Raw genomic sequence first — 20944 nt, forward strand, 5'->3', positions numbered from 1 at the left:
CACAGCAAAGGAAACTATAAACAAGACGAAAAGTCAACCCTCAGAATGGGAGAAAATATTTGCAAACGAAGCAACTGACAAAGGATTAATCTCCAAAATATATATACAGCTCATGTAGCTCAATATTAAAAAAACAAGCAACTAATCCAAAAATGGGCAGAAAACCTAAATAGACATTTCTCCAAAGAAGACATACAAATGGCCAAGAGGCACATGAAAAGCTGCTCAACATCACTAATTATTAGAGAAACGCAAATCAAAACTACAATAAGATATCACCTCACACCAGTTAGAATGGGCATCATCAGAAAATCTACAAACAACAAATGCTGGAGAGGATGTGGAGAAAAGGGAATCCTCTTACACTGTTGGTGGGAATGTAAATTGACACAGGCACTATGGAGAACAGTATGGAGGTTCCTTAAAAAAACTAAAAATAGAATTACCATATGACCCAGCAATCCCACTCCTGGCCATATATCTGGACAAAACTGTAATTCATAAAGATACATGCACCTCTATATTCATAGCAGCACTATTCACAATAGCCAAGACATGGAAACAACCTAACTGTCCATCAACAGATGAATGGATAAGGAAGATGTGGTACATATATACAATGGACTATTACTGAGCCACAACTACTGAGCCCACACGCCACAACTCCTGAAGCCTGCGTGCCTAGAGCCCGTGCTCCGCAACAAGAGAAGCCACGACAATGAGAAGCCCATGCACCACAACGAAGAGTAGCCCCTGCCCACCACAACTCTAGAAAGCCTGCGTGCAGCAATGAAGACCCAACACAGCCAGATAAATAAATAAATAAAGTTATCTGATGATTATTAGATTTTTTAAAAATAAAAATCAAACCATATTATTATCAAGGTCAAGTACTTGAGCTTTGTAAAATTTTCTAGACTGTTGCATAATATCGAAAGATTTACTGGCAGTATTTTCTCTTTGTATATAAATTACTATTTCATGATTATCAATGCTTTTGATATTTAACCTAGTTAGTTAATAACTGCATTTATGGTAATAGAATTACTAAGAACAAATTTATCATAGTTTTGATGATATCATTTCAGTTTGACATAGATTTCTTTTGTATTTTAAAATAGGATATTGACTGGGTACAGACAGAGAAGCATGTTTTTGAGCAGGCATCTAATCACCCTTTTCTTGTTGGGCTGCATTCTTGCTTCCAGACAGAAAGCAGGTAAGATTGAAAGATAATGGAATGATACCTGGGTGTTACACATTTTGGTATATTACACAATAAGAACCCTTTCTACAGTAATTCCTAAAGTGGAAGTCACATGGAGACAGACACAACAGTACTATGCTTGTAATTTCCTGCTACTCATACTCCAACCAGTGATATCAATTTGACATTGGATCAGCATTAGGAAATTACCTGCTTTAGGCGAAAAAAAAAAAAAAAAAATAGCCAGGTCATAATTATGGCAGTAGAAATCCAACCTTTTAAATATCACCAAGATTCTAGTTTTAGGACTTAAATGTTCCTAGAGTTTAATTAGGGGGATAGATTCTAACTTCTTTTGCCTTAAGTGACAGTTGAAAATGACTTACACATTGCACATTCTAAAATTGGGGTGGGAGTGAGAGCTCTGGATTGCAAATGGTACTATTGGCTTGGCCACAAAGTTCATTCGGGTTTTTTATAAGATCTTATGGAAAAACCCAAACGAACTTTTTGGCCAACCCAATACTTTAGAATAGAAGTAGCAGGTTACAAATTATCTTTCTGATTTACTTTCTTGTACCTTCTGTGATTAAACAGCTTTCTACCCCAATCACCCTTTGTTTCCACCAAATTCCTGGAATTTTTGTTAAGGGTGAATCATGTAGAATGCTCTCTATGCTGTGACTGGTCTCTATAGTTTTAAAATGCAAAGTTACACCACCTTATTTTGGATCTTGGTTTCATGTGTTCTCTCCTGTTTTTTAGATTGTTCTTTGTCATAGAGTATGTTAATGGAGGAGATCTAATGTTTCATATGCAGCGACAAAGAAAACTTCCTGAAGAACATGCCAGGTAAGTTTTTTGTTTATTGTTTGCTTGTGTTGAAGTTTGGCGGGAGGAGCTATGGGACTTTTTATATGCCAATGGTTGAAAACAGTAGATAAATCATTTATTTTGATACGAGCTAATTCTTTATAAGTCATGTAAAGGCTAAGCTAAAAGTTAAATTATATTATAATGTGATATATATTACATATATAATAATATAATTATAAGCAATTGAGAAGTACAAACAATGTTAAAGTGGATACATTTAGTCTACGAAACTCAATTATTTTCAAATATTTTATCTATTCAGTATCAGCCACTAAAATAATTAATGAAATTATAAACACTTATTAATCTTATCAAGTTTGCAGTGATCACTGACAGTTTTTCATTAGAAGATTATTGTTCATATATACTTGAGAGTAATAAAACAATTCCTCTTAACCTATTATGTAATCGACTGTTCTTCCATAATTATAATTTCTTAATTGTTCTGCCTTTTGCTTTCCCCCCTCTGATCCCATCATTTATTTGTTTAGTGCCCTTAATTTGATATTCTTATACAGGATTGTAAATTGTTGGAGGACTTAGGTGGGGAAGGATCATGGCCTTGGATAAGAAGTTTAATCCATGAGTGCCATGTTTTGTTTTGTTTTTTACACATAATTAGCAGTAATTCTACCCTTTTGCACTTCACAAGAGTAATGCCAAAATGAAGCATGTGAGTTTGTATATGTATGTAACAAAGATTAGAGATTCATTTTAAAAGAAAACTTATTTAGTGGAAATCTTGCTATTCATTGATATTTCTTGTCAAAAAGAGATAATAGCTTTCAATTTTATAAGAAGGTATAAAGTATATTAATCTGTCTCGGGGCCAAACTGCTGTTGTTGTTGTTGTTTAATTTACTGTATGTTCATTATTTATTTAGGCTTTAGCAAATGGTCACCCTTCATGGCAAAGCCACAGATGATATTTTGAATTGTGAATATAGCTGGTATTTGTTCCTTGTTTGTTCAGCTTGACTTGGGGAAAATAGTCTTGTTTTTATTGTATTAAAGTGCCTGTTCTGGTTTCATATCATCTTTGCTTTTCTAGGAACCAGAGTATAGGATAAGAGCTCAAGTTCCCTATTCCTAGAATTAAGTATCTGGAAGGTGTGTATTATGTACCTCCAAACATGATCATGATAACATTCACCAAAGCAGCCAAAAACCAGCTAGGGCGTTTCATTTTCATTATTGAGGTCAAAAATTCTGCTTACCACCAATGAGTTGGTGGCAGTTTTGAAAAGTTCTTTCTGTTGTAGAATAATTTCTTTTAATTCCTTTTCTAGAATTTTGGTATGGATTTTATGGTTTGGGTGGTCAACTTTCAGTATTCTTTCTATTTTAGACCAATCAGTGGTTCTTAGCATTTTGGGAGGTCACTGATCCCTTAGAGAAGTGATGAAAGCTATGGAAACTCTATAGAAGGTGTCTCTGTACATACAACTTTGCATCCAATTGTAGGAGTGTGGACTTTCTGAAGTCCATCCAAGGGCCCAGGTTAAGAACCCCTGCTTGAGACTTTCAAATTAAACCTTATGAAAAGCATGGGTTTAATTTAGACTGGAACTTTATTATTGTGTTTAGGGCTCAGCTATCTTAAAGTGGCACTTCAGTTTGTGTTTTGGTTTTGTTCCTAAAAACATTGAGAGAAAAAAATCTTTTGACATGATTTTGATGTTCTGGTTTGCAGATGGGAGTAGGATTTAAATACCTTTCTGTAGGCACTTACCACAGTTTAAAAATTTGAATCAAATGAGTAATTTTTCATTTTATTTTAGATTTTACTCTGCAGAAATCAGTCTAGCATTAAATTATCTTCATGAACGGGGGATAATTTATAGAGATTTGAAATTGGACAACGTGTTGCTGGACTCTGAAGGACACATTAAACTCACTGACTATGGCATGTGTAAGGTGAGGGGAAATTTCTAGTTATTCAGAAGATCTCAGCAGCTCAGGAAATTGTTTCAGTCAAATTACATTTCATGATGGGGAAATAAGTGCTACTTTGTGCTAGAATTCCAAAAAGTATCCTAAACAAAGACAAATGTACTGATTTCCTAGCCATTTACAAAATTCCATATTTTCTGTGAGCATTATATGTGCTATAAGAGTTAAGTTCTTTTTATTGTCTGTAATTTTTTGTCTTGAAAGTTGTGACACTATTGAAGAAAATTTGGAGGTAAAAACTGTCTACAAACCCACAACTTTAAAACAACTGCTTGCATATCACCTTCCAGTTTTTGCCATTTAATTGTGACTCTTAATGATGCACTCAAGATTTTCCTAGGAAATCTAACATTTTCTATATATATTTAAATTTAAATATCTGACATAAAATTCAGTAAAGCAAAATAAGAATTTTAGTTACTCTCAGGACATGTCCTTTATTTCTTGGTGTTTTATTCTTTTTGTAACAATGTTTCATTTACGGGTCCAATCTTTTTCCAGGAAATATGTAGGGGGCTACTCTCCTTGTCAAAATAGCTGGGACCAAATTATCTTCACACAGTGAATTCGGCAACAAGCATGTGAATGTGTTAATTGCCTTTCCCCATTCACCTGAGGGAAGTGCCTCCAGAGCCTGGTTCTTTTTATTGAAAGAAATTTGGGCATCCTGTTTTGCCTGGAAGATATTATTGGAGAAAAATCACTTGATCTTTTTGTTACTCTTAATGAAAAATAATAGTGGTTTGTTATATATTCCCATTCTTTCCAGAGATCCTCAATCAAGTTAATCATGATCTTTGATAAATCTGAGAGGTATTATTCAGTAGTTCTTTAAATTGGTTGTCTTGCTTACCTCCTTTTCTGCCTCCTTCTCCAGGAGCTATTTGGTGTTATTAGTAGGAAATGACACCAGGATTGGAACTTGTGTTCAGAGACTTAACCAACAGTACTTTGTCTCTTTTCCAACTAACATATTTACGCCTGATGTTAAACCTTATGGGAAATAAATCCCCTGGAAATCTGAATGTTCTTATCTTATGACTTAACATCAGTATTTAAACTTACCTAATGTCTGACCTTCGGCATATATTGGATAAATTTCTTTTCCTTATAATTATTCTTTGGTAAATATAAATCATTCAAATTTTTTTTCATAGTTTCTCCAGAAATATTTTCTTTAGGTTTAATTAATTTAATTTCTTCAGTTTCTCACTAGATACTTTTATATAAAGAATGCAGGGACTTCCCTGGTGGTCCAGCGGTTAAGACTCTGCTCTCCCAGTGGAGGGCGTCCGGGTTTGATCCCTGGTCAGGGAACTAGGTCCCGCATGCCACAACTGAAGATCACGTACTCGGCAATGAAGATCCTGTGTCGCCTAAATAAATAAATATTAAAAAAAAAAAAAAAAAAGAGGGATTTCCCTGGCGTTCCAGTGGTTAAGACTTCGCCTTCCAATGCAGGGGGTGCAGGTTTGATCCCTGATCGGGGAGCTAAGGTCCCACATGCCTTGTGGCCAAAATACCAAAACATAAAACAGAAGCAATATTGTAACAAATTCAATAAAGACTTTTAAAAATGTATTAAAAAGTTTAAAAAGAATGCAGAGAATAGTAATGACTGGAGGCATATGAAAACTGCAATTAACATCTTCAGAGTTATGTTTGGAGTATTTTATGAACATTGTTTTTTTTTATTGACTGAAAAACCAGCTATTTTGTGAATTGATGTGCCTTTAACTATTTTTTATCAGCAGGGGGTGTTATAATAATATCTATGTTATGCTGTAAATAATTTAGCTGATATGTTCAGATATCCAGTCAAAAGGTGAATGATTTAGTATAGTTCTTTTACAAGTTAACAGACTGCATCCCTTGCCTCTGAGTCTTACCCTGAAAGTGCATGTCACTCACCATGAGACTGTATGTCAAGCCATTGCCCATAATACAAAACAACTTAAATCACATTCATATTTCTTTGTACAGGCATATCTCGTTTTACTGTGCTTCACAGATATTGCGTTTTCTACAAGTTGATGTTTTGTGGCAACCCTGTGTTGTCAGATGATGGTTAGCATTTTTTTTAAATATTTATTTATTTATTATTTTTTTATTTTTGGCTGCATTGAGTCCCAGAATCTTTTGCTGCAGTGCGCAGGCTTCTCTCTAGTTGTGGCGCATGGGCTCCAGAGCATGCGGGCTCAGTAGTTGCAGTGTGCAGGCTTAGTTGCCCTGCGGCATATGGGATCTTAGTTCCCTGACCAGGGATCGAACCCGCATCCCCTGCGTTGGAAGGCAGATTCTTAACCACTGGACCACCAGGGGAAGTCCTTGTTAGCATTTTTTAGCAATAAAGTTTTTTTTTAATTTTTATTGAAATATAGTTGATTTACAATGTTGTTTTTAAAGTATTTTTTATTTAAGGTATTCATTTTGTTTTTTAGACATAATGCTTTTGCACACTTAATAGATTACAGTGTAGTGTAAACATAATTTTTATATGCACTGGGAAACCAAAAATATTCATGTGACTCAATTTATTGTGATGTCATAAATGGGGGTCTGAAAGCAAACTACAGTATCTCCATGTATGCCTGTATACAAAAATAACATATATATCCCTGTTAGAGATCTTTAAAAAATCCTTGGAGTCCCAACATATATTACTAAATAATTCTTCTAGATGTGTGTGTTAGTGTTATATATAATAGTGTAAAATTTGAAGACAAATACATGCATCACGCCCAGAATATCTCTGTAGGAACACATAAGAACCTCATGACAGTGGTTGTCCCTAGGGAGCTGGAACTGGATGCGTCAGGGACCAGAATGGGAGGAAGGCTTGATTTTTAGTGTATATCTTCCCCCCCAACCTTTTTGTTTGGAATTTCATACCATGTAATTTAACAATAGGGTAATGGTTAGATTCTAGGTACATATGTTGAATTGGATTTGTAGTTATTAATAATAGGAAGTCTGTAATTACATGGGAAATTACATAGCTATAAAGTAAAAAAAGCAGATGCTTAATTGTATATTTAATATTATTCAGCTTGTATTTAGACTATCTTTTTATTATTTTTAGTTTTAATTGAGGTATGGTTGATTTATAGTATTATATAAGTTTCAGATGTACAACATAGTGATTTATGGTTTTTAAAGATTGTAGTCCATTTATAGTTATTATAAAATTGGACTATATTCCCTGTGCTGTACAATATACCCTTGTGGCTTATTTATTTTATACATAGTAGTTTGTGCCTCTTAATCTCCTACCTCTATTTTGTCCCTTCCTTCTCCCTCTCCCTCTCCCCACTGGTAGCCACTAGTTTATTCTCTATATCTGTGAGTCTGTTTTTGTTGTTGTTACTATATTCACTTGTTTGTTTTATTTTTTAAATTCCACATATAAGTGATAGCATACAGTATTTGTCTTTCTCTGTCTGACTTATTTCAATAGCATAATAACCCTCCAAGTCTATTTATGTTGTTGTTAATGGCAAAATCTCATTCGTTTTTGTGGCTGAGTAGTATTCCAGTAGTATTTTGTCAGTGGTTTCCTTTAATGTGCAAAAACTTTTAAGTTTAATTAGGTCCCATTTGTTTATTTTTGCTTTTGTTTCCTTTGCCTTAGAAGATAGATCAAAAAATATATATATTGGTACAATATATATCAAAGACTATTCTGCCTATGTTTTCTTTTAGGAGTTTTGTGGTTTCTGGTCTTATATTTAGGTCTTCAATCCATTTTGAGTTTATTTTTGTGTATGGTGTGTGAAAATATTCTAATTTCATTCTTTTACATGTAGCTGTCCTGTTTTTCCAGCACCACTAATTGAAGAGACTGTCTTTTCTCCATTGTATACTCTTGCTTCCTTTGTCATAGACTAATTAACCACAAGTGAATGGATTTATTTCTGGACTCTCTATTTCTGTTCCATTGATCTATGTGTCTGTTTTTGTGCCAGTACCACACTGTTTTCATTACTGTAGCTTTGTAGTATAGTCTGAAGTCAGGGAGCTTGATTCCTCCAACTCTTTTCTTTCTCAAGATTGTTTTGGCTCTTTCTTATTTAATTGCCTGTGGCCCAAGAATGGTCTGAATGATATTAGTCCTTTAAAATATATTGAGGTTTCTTTTATGCCTTAGTATTTGGTCAGTATCCCAAATGTACTTTAAAAAGGGTATGTAATCTCTATTTTGCATTCAAGGAGTCTCTCCCTCCTTTTCCGTTTCTCCACACATACACGTAGATATATATATTCTATATGTGTGTAAACTATACATATTTTTAACTCTAGCTTTTGTCCAAATCTTTCTCTGCTTACTAATTTTTTTGTTGGTATGACCTACCATTTTTTGATATAGATGTGTTAAAATTACCTGTCATGATTGGGGATTGTACTATCAGTCCAGGCTGCTATAACAAGGTACTACAGATTAGGTGGCTTAAGCAACAAACACTTATTTCTCATGGTTCTGGAGACTGGGAAGTCCAAGATGAAGGTGCTGGCAGATTTGGTGTCTGAAGGCACCCCTCCTGGTTTGCAGAAGGGTAAAGGCATTCTTCGTGGTTTGCAGATGGCTGTCTTCCCGTTGTATCCTCAAATAGTGGGGAGAGAGAAAAGGGATAGCTCTCTTTCTCTTCTTATAAGAACATGAATCCCATCATGGGGCTCAAACCTCATGATCTAATTACCTCCCCAAAGGCCCCCCCTCCCAATGCTATCACATTAGGGCTTCAGCATAAGAATATTAGGGGCATGTAAACATTCAGACAATAGCAGGGATTGTGAAGTCCTCTTAATAATTTTGTCCATTTTTACTAGTTGTATTTTGAGGCTGTGTTGTTAGCTACATACCAGTTTGTTTTAACTTCTTGGTGATTGTTCCATTTGTTATTGCGTAGTTTCTCTATTTATACATATTAGTGTGTTTTACCTTAATTTCCTCCATCCTGTAGCTATTAAAATACAAAACCAAAAAACGTGTGCCTTAGGAGAAATGACCAGAAGGGAAACATCTTAATGCCAGCAGTGGTTGTGTTAGGAGGTGGGATTTAAAGAGCTTCTTTTCTTCATAAAATATGATTCCTTTTACTCATGTAATTTAAGTTTTTCTAATTTTACTTGAGTATAAATTATTTTAAGTGCCATTTTTATCTTAATTGAACTGACTCTTTACCTACATCTAATGAGGACAGGTTTTTTTTAAGGTATTTAGTAGCAACCAATGATTTTAATAATAAAGGCAACTGTGCTAGTGATATTTTATTTAAGCTCAATATATTACCTATAGATGCTGACCTTATATGATAGATGAAATAAAAGAGGTGAATTTGAAACAGATTTTGCATCTTATTATTTTTTTTCTTTTTTTTTAATAAAAGGAAGGATTACGGCCAGGAGATACAACCAGCACTTTCTGTGGTACTCCTAATTACATTGCTCCTGAAATTTTAAGAGGAGAAGATTATGGTAATAAATTGGTGGTATTTTGGCTATGTGCTAGAAGGGTGGTTAAATGTGGTACCAATTGCATTATAGTACACTATAGTATTTCAATACTGAGCTTATTAACATAAACTTTCTTGATCTTCTTAAAACCTACATAAAACCCCCAAATCCTGAAATCAGAGACGGTGGGGACCTTGGCAGTATTTGGGGGTGCAAATTTGAATAATATTTTATTAGTAGCAAGCACTTAAGAGTACTAGGCACTATTCTAAGCAGTTTGCATATGTTAACTAAGTTAATCCTCTTAATAATCCTATGAGGTAAGCACTGTTAATTCACATTTTACAAACAAGGAAACTGATGTACAGAAAGGTTAAATAACTTGCCCAAGGTCATGTAGCTAGAAACTGGCAGAGTTGGGATTTAATCAGCCATGTGACTCCAGAGTCATAAACCTCTGGAAGATTGTTCAGATTTCCTGGGGTATTTCCCCCAGGAATCTGAAAGATGGAGGAAAGATTGCCTGCTTGTCACGAACCAGAGGATATGTTTATCTTAAGAAAACATTTGACCCTTTGGGTTCTGGCCCTTTGATTCCAGCAGTTGTAAAGGAGGCTGGGTATTTCTGATAGCTGCTCATAATATGGTTCCAAAGTCCTTCAAGATTTTTAATCAGCTAGCAGAAAATCACGTTTCAGATCAAGGAAGGTTATTCTCAAATACAATTTCATTATATCCTCAAAACAAAATATTAGATACAGTGTATGAGTCTGAAATTATAGACATAATTGGGAAGCGAACCTTATGTTCCATTTTCAATATTTTATTTTTAAAGTTATCTTTTAGGCACCTCCCCTTTTTGATAAGTGAAATATTCCTATAATCCTCGATGCCTACCATGATAGTTGTAATGCATTTCGAGTTTACTTTTTCATTATGTTTATTTTTTTTATTATGTAATAAAATGAATCTCAAATTACTGACTTTTTAGAATTCAGGATGGATAATTTGTTGCTTTAAAATTTCTTTTTGAAGGTTTCAGCGTCGACTGGTGGGCTCTTGGAGTACTAATGTTTGAGATGATGGCAGGAAGGTCTCCATTTGATATTGTTGGGAGCTCCGATAACCCTGATCAAAACACAGAGGATTATCTTTTTCAAGGTAATTTGCAGTGTTTTACAGAGATTCACTGTGAATAATCTATTCTAGAGCATGAATGAGGATGGCTCAAGTTATTACTCTGAGTAAGAAAGAGGAGAATAATCTGGACAATATAGTCCTTAACACGTGAGGCTTTGAGTTCGTTTTTGTTGTGGTTGTTGTTTTGATCTATCCTTCCTACCTCTTAGTCTGTTCACATTTGCCAGCTACCTTCTCATACTCAAAAACGTAACAAAGAGTTTCCTTCAGATTGTACATCACAGAGATTGGAGGAAAGAATTGTGTAGCTGGAGAGGACTGTCTTTTCACCTGGACCATGAGGCTGAATGCATAAGTCCAAGAGCAATATGAGGAAAAAGTAGAGTACCAAGAAGATAAGAGGGATCAAAAGATGAAGAAAAAAGCCCCACAATCGGAAATACAAAGAATTGAACAGAACGGAAACAAGCAGACAAGCACAAGGACCCCTCCCCCACCAACACACAGTCCAAAGAAGTGTGAAGACTGCCATAAAATTCTACATTTCATAATTAAGGCCATCACAGGAAATGAATGGATATTTCATGTAATAGGAAATCCAGCTGGCTGTGGAATATATGGAAAGACGTTCAACCTCACTACTAATTAGGGGTGTGCACATTAAAACATTAATGAGCTACCATTTTATACCTACACATTTGGCAAAAATTTTAAAGTCTGATAATACTAGTGCTGGTGAGGATATGGAGCAACTGGAACTCTGGTGGCAGGAGTGAAAATGGACACAACAGCTTTGGAAAATAATTTGGCAACGTCTAATAAAATCGAATATAGTAATATGTGCCATACATTTTACAGATACTAACTCATTTAAACCTCATAACACCCCGATGAATCAGGTATTATTTTTATTCCAATTTTACAGATGAGGAAACTAAGGTAAGGTAGTCAAAGAATAAAACATATGCATATAATGATAAAAACTGTTCAGAGTAGATAGAGGCTGTCTCTGAGAAGGAAGGAGAGGAATGGGACTGGGAAAGTACCCAAGACGCTTAGGTAGTGTATGTAATGTCTTTGGTTTTTTCTGCTAGAATGCCTTAAATACCTCATAATAAAAATATAAAGATTAAAGCCCTGTAAAAGTTAAATATAATGCCGTAAATTTTATCTTTCTAGTTATTTTGGAAAAACAAATTCGCATACCACGTTCTTTGTCTGTAAAAGCTGCAAGTGTCCTGAAGAGCTTCCTCAACAAGGTATAAATTGTGTATAAAATCTTTAGTGATTTATCTCTATACAAATGAAGCTGGTAAGGAGAGGTTCAGGCAACGTAAAATTCCAAAACATCAGAGTATGTAATTTTTCAGTTAGATCTGGAACTTGTCTCTTCAGCAAAGAGTAGGTTGACAGAATTAGATCCTGAGGTGAGTTGTTCTTTCCATTTTGCCAATATAATTTACCCCCAGCTTTATATTACATATGGTGTTTTTAATGTAAGTGAAAAATACCATGTACTCAGGGAAAAATTGCATCCTGGGGATAGTACTTATTGTACTTTCAGCTCTGTTTTTCAGTTTTCTTTAGATTATTATTCATAGAATGTCTTAACTTATTGAGCACTTAGTGCAGTAGTGTTCCCTACAGATTCTCATATCACAACCCTATAATTAGATAATATTCAGAAGAAATGAAATGCTACCATTGACGCTTTAAAAAATCTGAACATCTGAAAATTCTGTCGTTGTTTGTTGCAGTTGGTAGGCTAGAAGAGTTTTAGGATCTAAGATTACGATTCTGAACTATCTTTACTCATAACACTTCTAACACCAAATATGTAGGTTTCTTCCACACCAACCAATTTTCCAATTCTTACGTTAAAAATCTTATTTTAAATAAATGGTAGGTTAGAAAGTAGGTTGATGTGCATTTATTTATTTATTTATTTAAAGAGCCCTCTCTCTAACACCAATCTACTACTTCTTCATTTTTTTTTAATAAATTTTATTTATTTTTTAATTTTTGGCTGTGTTGGGTCTTCATTGCTGCATGGGCTTTTCCCTGGTTGCCGCGAACGGGGGCTACTCTTTGTTGCGGTGCGTGGGCTTCTCATTGTGGTGGCTTCTCTTGTTGCAGAGCATGGGCTCTAGGTGTGCGGGCTTCAGTAGTTGTGGCACGCGGGCTCAGTAGTTGTGGCACGCGGGCTCTAGAGCGCAGGCTCAGTAGTTGTGGCGCACGGGCTTAGTTGCTCCGCGGCATGTGGGATCTTCCCAGACCAGGGCTCAAACCTGTGTCCCCTGCATTGGCAGGCAGATTCTTAACCACTGCACCACCAGGGAAGCCCTGCATTTATTTTCTAAGATAAACAGATAAGATAATGATGAATTTTAATAAAATAAGAAATTCAAGCTTGTTTTAAATGAGTATTTTATGTGAGGAAAGATTTAAACTGGAAACCTAAGTGAAAAGTGAAGGTGAGAAGTGTCAATATGCAAAACAAAATGCCTTTTACTGCAAAGAAAAATGGGAACATGTTCTCATTCATGATAATTTTATAAGTTGCAGGCCCCTTCTCAGTCCAGTGATTCAGATAATGGTTGTATCGTTGCGCTATACAAAGATTATGGTTGTTGTAATTGGGCATAGGGCTTTTAAATTGAGCTAAAAACAAACTTGTAAAGTTTGGGGGTTTGCATATTTTGACTATCGCTCTAACCCATGTCAAAGAAAGAGCTGGATGCTGCCCAGTTGATTCTGCTGCTCTTTTTCCTCCCATTTTTCTTAGGCAAGGTGTGGCCACATCTCTCCACTCGCATTACAAGGATAGCTGGAGAGAGAGCCATGAGGAAATCTTACTTGTCGCAAGCTTCAGATACTCATTTGAGTATCTAGTGTTGCACTTTCTAGAAAAGAAAGGTAGACCATTCTGAGTTCAGACATAAAGGTATCATATAATAGACACAAAACACAGGTCACAAAGATGATTTATTCTAAAGCAGGATATTCACCCAGTTCTTGAAACATTTCTTTCCACCATAGGACCCAAAGGAACGATTGGGTTGTCATCCTCAAACAGGATTTGCTGATATTCAGGGACACCCATTCTTCCGAAATGTTGATTGGGATATGGTATGTAAATTGGACTGTTTTATATATTAGGTTTCATTATTTTCTTGGGCCAAAATTTATTAACTTAAAAGAATATTGAAAAACTAGTATATCACAGCTTAAATAATTTAAAACCACTCTCTTCAGTGCTTTTAAAAAAGCTTTTGAAACAGTAAAAGCTTAGAACATTAATTTAATGGAGCAGGTTGTAATATTATTGAGGCCTGCATCAATGTTCAGATTTGTAAATTATTTCCATCATTGTGAATATTGTAGACCAATGCCTAGGGACTCATTTTAATAAGACTGGGAAATATCTGAGGACAGAGGAGAAATGTAGAGGTGGAATATTTCTAAGAATGCAGGCTTGAGCTGTCATCCACTATGTCTTTTCTAGATGGAGCAAAAGCAGGTGGTACCTCCCTTTAAACCAAATATTTCTGGGGAATTTGGTTTGGACAACTTTGATTCTCAGTTTACTAATGAACCTGTCCAGCTCACTCCAGATGATGAGTAAGTAATTCTGTAGACTGAAATATTTTTCAAGTTCTTTGAAAGTCCCATTTTTAATGGCTACACAGTGTTTCATTATCAGATTATGCTGTATTTTATCTAATCATTCAGTTATGGGATGTTTGAATTATACAATTATAAAAACGGTAATTGTCATTTTCTTCTTTGCTTTACGTGTATTATCTCTAATTCTCACAACAACCTTGTAAACTTAGTTGTCATCATCTTCGTTTTACAGATGAGGAAACCAAGGCTCAGAGAGGTTAAGCAAAGTTATGCAGCTATCAGGTGGCAGAGCCAGGATTCAAACCCAAGTCTGACTAAGGCCTGTGCTCTTTCCACTCCACTGCGCTGTTTCCCATTCTGATGATGACCATCTTTGTCTGAGTTCCTGAGTATCACCTTAAGATAGATTCCTAGACAGGGAATTAGGTCAAAGGGGGCGAAATTTTTAAAGCTCTTGATATGTATTGCCAAATTACTTTTTTTTTTTTTTTTTCAAATTACTTTTTAAAAAGATTACATCAACATATCAAGTCCAGGCAGCAGTGATCTGACATACTCTTTGTGTTTATGGTGTATCTTTTAAAGTTTAGAATAACTTGGGGATATTTGATCCTTCACCTGTCATTACAGATTCATTCTCTCATCTCATAAAGCCCTTTCTGCTTGGCAGTCATTTTACTTTTACATCTTGTTAGTTCTTATCACGTTCCTCACCGCAGCTGTTCTAAACTATCTCTACATTTTAGAAGCCTACCCCTGCCTTCATCACTCTAAATGGATTAACCTTGCCTTGAGTTGACTGCCAGGATTGCGACCTCTCTGCTGTGAGCTTGCTCCCTTTCCAGCTGTCACCAGACCACCTTGCATCTCAGAATTGCTCTCTAACTCTTCCCAAACTTTTGCTTCTTCCCAGTTCTTGGAAGGCAAGGGGTCCTCTCCCCTTTTCCTCCAGGGTTCATTTTGTCAGTTATCTCCACTACGCTACCTTCCTTAACTTCTCTTTTCCAGCTTCTTTCCCTCTACTTATAGACATGTTCAACTATCCTAATTTTTTCCACTTCTTTGAACCACCACATTTTTTTCTCATTTTCCTTTCATCTTCGAGCTTTTTCAAAAATAGTTAATAGATGCTTATGCTAAAAGAAAAATAAATAAGCACTATCTCTATTAAATTCCTTCAGAGTAGTCAACATTGATTATCTTACACTTTCTTGCTGCCAACACTTTACCCTCTTACAATTTAACCTGCTTTTTCACCTGTTGAAGGTTGAATTGACTTCTTAATTTCTAAATTTTAAAGCATTTTTTGATCTGCCCCCATCTCCTCCGATGTCAGTAAAGCGTCTGGCACTCATGGCCTGCTTTAGTTGGCACTGCCTACCCTCATTCTGCGTCATCTCTTTAACCACTTGTCATCTTATTTTCCCTGTCCCCTTGAGACTAGGATGCTCTGTGGTTCTATTCATGACTGCCTTCTCTTTGCTATATGCAGTTGGTACCTTGGAGATTTCAGCCAACCCCATAGCATGGATACCAGCTATTAAATGACTCCCAGCTAAATTGGCAAACAATTCTTGAGCAAAAGGCACTATGCTAAGTACTGCACATTCAAAGACGATCAAGGCATAGGCCAATCTCTTAGAAAGCTTACTGGCTACTAGAGGAGGGAGAGGTGTACCCAAATCATTATTTCTGGCAGCATTGTGTATTAGAAAGAGCACTGGATTGAACCAAAAGATAGGAATTTGAATCCTGACACCACCTCTTACCAGCTGGGTACCCTGGGTGTGAATTGCATAACTTCTCTGAGCCTGTGTCTTCTCGTATTGCCTACCTCCCAAGGTGCTGTGAAGAATAAATGAGCGGTGGTTTCTAAAGCTCCTAGCCCCTGCCCTGATATCTCTCCTGAGCTGCATTTCCCTCTACTAGTTTAAACATCTCTCCTAGTTTGTCAGATACGCACCTCAAACCTATGAAGTCTAAATTGTTCTCACTCGGGTCCTTGTTTTTATTTACCCTTTTCTGCTTGTTGTACCACCATGCAGTCCTGCATTCGGATTCAAGAGCTGAGTCAGTGGTTGTTGACTCTAACTTTTCCTTTCCAAACTACATAATACCTTCAGCAGCCAAGGCCTCGTCTCTTTTTGCTTTACTTCATCACTTGTGTCGTTTCCATTCCCACTGCCATAAGCCCAGCTCAGGTCTCTCAGATCATACGTAGACTATCATGCCATCCTAAATGACTCCTTCTTTACTTTGCAGCCTATTCGGTACACTCAGGAAGTACCACTCCAGTTCTTTAACTCCTTTCATCAGAAACCTTCAGTAACTCCTACATTGCCTAGCAGAAAAAGTCTATCCCCTTGGTTAGTAATTAAGGCCTCCCGCCATCTGCTTCAGCCTGACTTTGTAGCCATATCTCTCACTATACTCTAACACAAACGCTGCATTCTCATCAGGCTCAGTTACTCACCATTCCCTGATAGCATGCTGTTAACATTTCCTCTCTATTCCTCCTTCCTTTTCACCTATTGAAATCTTCCCCATCTTTCAGAGATACCTCAGATGTAACGAGACCTTTGATGGATCAAGGTGGACCTACTTAGTGTAAACGTCACTGGCTTCTTTGAGCTAGCCATTACCTTCCAACATCCTCTGCCACTTAACACCCTTCTATTCCTGTGCTCCAACTCTAATAAATTACTGGCATTCCCCAGACCTACCATAATCTTTCATAATTCCATTCAGTAAGTGTTTGTGGAATGATGCTGCCTTTCTTAATTTCTCCAAGTAGAAGTCACCTTTTTCTTTAGAACTGTGGTTAGAGTAGAACTTAGCTTGTTGTGTAGGAAACTTAGCAGGTACTGCTTTCTGTTATGTGAAGTACCTACCTTCCTTCTCTTCTTGAAGGAAGAGACTATGTCCTGTGTAACGTGGTGCTCTGCAGTATGGTACGAACATTTAAGTAGTAAAATATTTGATGGAAATACTCTTGTGAATTAAACTAGGAGCCCAGTGTAGCAGAATGCCAACCTCTCTGCTCCCTGTGACCCACTGCCTCCCTGTGGTGACCCTTCCTCACTCCAGGTCTTTCAGTGTTCTTCTTCCTGTTGTCTTTTCATTTTGGTTAACTTCTTCTGGGCCTTCTCTTCACCATCTTCCATCTGGCTGTTGGGGTGACTACTAAATTGCACACTAATACAGACCTGGATGTTACATTATGAATGTCGTTCAGGTCAAAAGTTAAGATTACCTAGGATTATGACAATTTGTACCTTTTTTATTCGCAGTCTTCAGTTTTGGACTACTTTTTGGTTCTAAACTTGCTCGTGGGATTATTAGTCTTTTTTGATTTTCAACATTCGTGATTCTTCTAGAAAATGTTTTAGGGTTAATCTAAAAACTTGTAGATTTTCCCCCCGTAACTTATATAAATTAGCCTTATTTTTAATTTTTTAATCTTATTTTTCCATTTAAGTAAAAAATCAAAGAAATCTTGATGATGAAAATTATTTTTCTTTCAACAGTGACATTGTGAGGAAGATCGATCAGTCTGAATTTGAAGGTTTTGAGTACATTAATCCTCTTTTGATGTCTGCAGAAGAATGTGTCTGATCCTCCTTTCTCAACTATGCATTTTGCTTGTGTTGCCATTTAGTGCATGGATAAACTTGTTACCAGCCTGGATACAAAGAACCATTTTATATTTTTCACCTGCAAAAAAAGCACTCAGTATATTCTATTGTTGGCTGTAAGAGTCAGTTATTACATCTAAGTTTAACTATGGAAAAAAAATGAAACTAGTTTGCAGACAATCATGTCAAAATTTAGTTACACTGGTAATCCAGCAACCTACTGATGAATAATAAAGTTGTCTTTTTTGTTTAAAGGAAGTACTGACTAAAAAGAGTATCTGTTGCATTAAGGCACATGGTGGGATTACATCATAAGCCTCCCCTGATTTTTGTCATACTCATGAAGTCATTTAAGTGTCTAATTTTGGAATAAAAGAGTAATGCAAAATACAACTTGTTATATTACCTATTACTTTCTGAGTTCTGTGTGTTTAAAAATTCAGCTGTAAATTTTATCATTGCCTTAGCAAATTAAATTATTGATTTTTAAGGCAACAATTATAAATTGGTAATAAAAGATGTTGCTTGCTTAGAATGAGGGAATACAGATTCTCCTTGAGGAAGAAAATAGGCACATTTTATTAAGAATCAGATTCCAAATCGTTAGCTGTTTTTGAAAAACTGATTCAAGTGATTTCTTTAGTATGTTAAGGGGTTAGTGTCTGAGCTTGTCCCTGTAGCGGGAACTTTAACTGGAGTGTTAATAAATGTAGTTCAAAGAACCCAGGATGCAGTTAAATGGAACGCTTCTCAGTATATAAAGAGGAAAAAATAGAAACTTAAAATAGATACAGAAAAGTGCAATGGTAATATTTATTTCTTATTGGACAGTAAATCTCACAGTCGCTTTTTGTGATTTGACTTAAATAATAAGGAAGCACTCACTTGCTACCAAATGTAAAAGCATTCCATTATCCAGTGGACACAGAATGTATACTATTTTTTCCTTATAATTCAGTATACAGGAAAATAATTTATCTTCCAAATAGTGTCTGAACCATGCTTGTTTCTTCCCCAAACCACATTATCCATACTTTCAGATCCTGTTTGTGGAGTCTTCAATGAAACTCAAGAAACAATAATAAACATGAATAAATCTTCAGGATATGCACATACACTCACATTCATCACAGTTCCAGCTCCTTAAGTGAGTTTTTGTTAAGTAGGTAACACATGTAATCAGAGTAGAATACATTTCAGGGGCAGAGTTCTTCAGATTATTTTTTATTAATATTAGTGTTTAACAATTTATTATTTAAAGTGATACCAATGATAGCATCCTTCTGTTGTTTATTTAAAATTTTTTTTTATGAAAAGGGACGTAAAAAATAACCATGATCGTTTAAATTACTTACAATTGTCCAATGTTAGTAAAATGTAACTTTTAGGAAAGCTATCTAGCCTTAAATTTAGAATGATTTAGAATATGTAGGCATTTAATAAATTATCTCTTTTTTGGGGGCACGGGGATGCTGCATTTCATTTGAAATGTAATTTTTCCAAAGTTTCTGGCCATGTACTCTCTTTTCTTTGAATAGCTATGTCTGAAAGCAATGAAAACCTCCAAGGAAATGTTTATATAATTTACATGTTTATTTAAGAGGTATGTATGTTTCTCTTAAGACCTGAAACTTGTTTTAAAACAAAAAGCAATATTCACTTCAAATCATAAATTTATAGAAGTTTTTGACATATCAGAAATATGTTTATCATCTTGCTTTTAAGTGGTACTGTTTCCCTTAGGGCATTCGTTCTCAAGTTTTAGAATGTGGAATAATCACGCAGTCAGTGTGTTTAATATGCACATTACTGGGCCTGCCTTAGAGTTCTGTTGGGTCTTTGGACCTCATTTTGAGAAACATTTTTTTGAGTTTTTCTTTTAGTTTGTCCTTAGTTACATATTAGAGAGAGTATTCATGATAAAACATTTTGAGAAGGGGTGGACAGTTACTGTCTTATCTACAATTTTAAATGAGTTTTGAGTAAATGACTTCTTCAAGTTAGATATCTTCTAAAAAAAAAATCCATCAGTTTTCTATCAATGTTACAAATGATGAAATATTTTTCTGTGATGAGGTTTTAACCATTATTCAGGGTGGCCCTTTTTTTTAATATTTTTTTTAAAAAATCTAATATTTACTGTGTATATTTTATACAGAATTGAATTACAAATATGTTTTAAATTGTATTCTGGTTTTTGTAGTCCTTATGTGCCATGCCAATTCTTTTTATATTACATAGAAGTTGTTTCAGATTACTCACCAGGGGACTAAGGCAATTGACAGAATGGTTGGAATTTTGGTATTCTAAGAAAAAATTTATTTTGTATAAGCATGTATGTGGTCAGATCATTTTACGTGTATGCAGCCTGAAATGCATATCAGGTATTATGCTTGTTTAGTACCTGTACATTTACTTTTAAATTTTGTTTTGTTTTGATTTTTGTCATGTAGAATACTGCCTTGGTATAATGTGATCTGTATTTGTGTACCTTTTTTTTTACTTTCAAATCTTTAAATAAAATGTTTAATACTCATCAAGATTGGAACATGTTTAATATGTAGCATACCAGAGTTTTGTGAAAGAACAAAGGCGTATCAAAATTTGTTCAAGAAGAGAAATGAAAATTTTAGAGTTTGGAATTTTGCTGTACTTAAAGCAGCATTGGTAGTTCTGATGCCATATTGTAGACATCTACTCATAAAATATAGTTCAGTGTTTTTTTTTTTTTTTAAACAACTCATCAGCTCTTTAATTTATTTATTTCTTTATTTTTGGCTGTGTTGGGTCTTCATTTCTGTGCGAGGGCTTTCTCTAGTTGTGGTGAGCGGGGGCCACTCTTCATCGCGATGCGCGGGCCTCTCACTATTGCGGCCTCTCTTGTTGCAGAGCGCAGGCTCAGTAGTTGTGGCTCACGGGCCTAGTTGCTCCGCGGCATGTGGGATCTTCCCAGATCAGAGCTCGAACCCGTGTCCCCTGCATTAGCAGGCAGATTCTCAACCACTGCGCCACCAGGGAAGCCCCTGTTCAGTGTATTTTTAAACTCACCCCT

At 35.6% G+C, this 20944-nt stretch overlaps 1 protein-coding gene across 1 annotated transcript in view; it reads left to right on the plus strand.

The window, feature by feature from the left end:
- The window catches only part of PRKCI (protein kinase C iota), an 81831-nt gene extending 61403 nt beyond the window's left edge, over positions 1 to 20428 (plus strand). The window contains exons 10-18 of the mRNA XM_036851252.1: positions 1122 to 1219; positions 1973 to 2059; positions 3865 to 4000; positions 9424 to 9511; positions 10526 to 10651; positions 11810 to 11889; positions 13670 to 13759; positions 14136 to 14251; positions 17785 to 20428. Of these exons, the coding sequence (XP_036707147.1) occupies positions 1122 to 1219; positions 1973 to 2059; positions 3865 to 4000; positions 9424 to 9511; positions 10526 to 10651; positions 11810 to 11889; positions 13670 to 13759; positions 14136 to 14251; positions 17785 to 17872 (909 nt within the window). The 3' untranslated portion in view covers positions 17873 to 20428. The remainder of the gene's footprint in view (positions 1 to 1121; positions 1220 to 1972; positions 2060 to 3864; positions 4001 to 9423; positions 9512 to 10525; positions 10652 to 11809; positions 11890 to 13669; positions 13760 to 14135; positions 14252 to 17784) is intronic.
- Positions 20429 to 20944: the final 516 nt, after the last annotated feature.

The sequence above is a fragment of the Balaenoptera musculus genome, chromosome 4 (assembly GCF_009873245.2).
Source record: "Balaenoptera musculus isolate JJ_BM4_2016_0621 chromosome 4, mBalMus1.pri.v3, whole genome shotgun sequence".
NCBI lineage: Eukaryota > Metazoa > Chordata > Mammalia > Artiodactyla > Balaenopteridae > Balaenoptera > Balaenoptera musculus.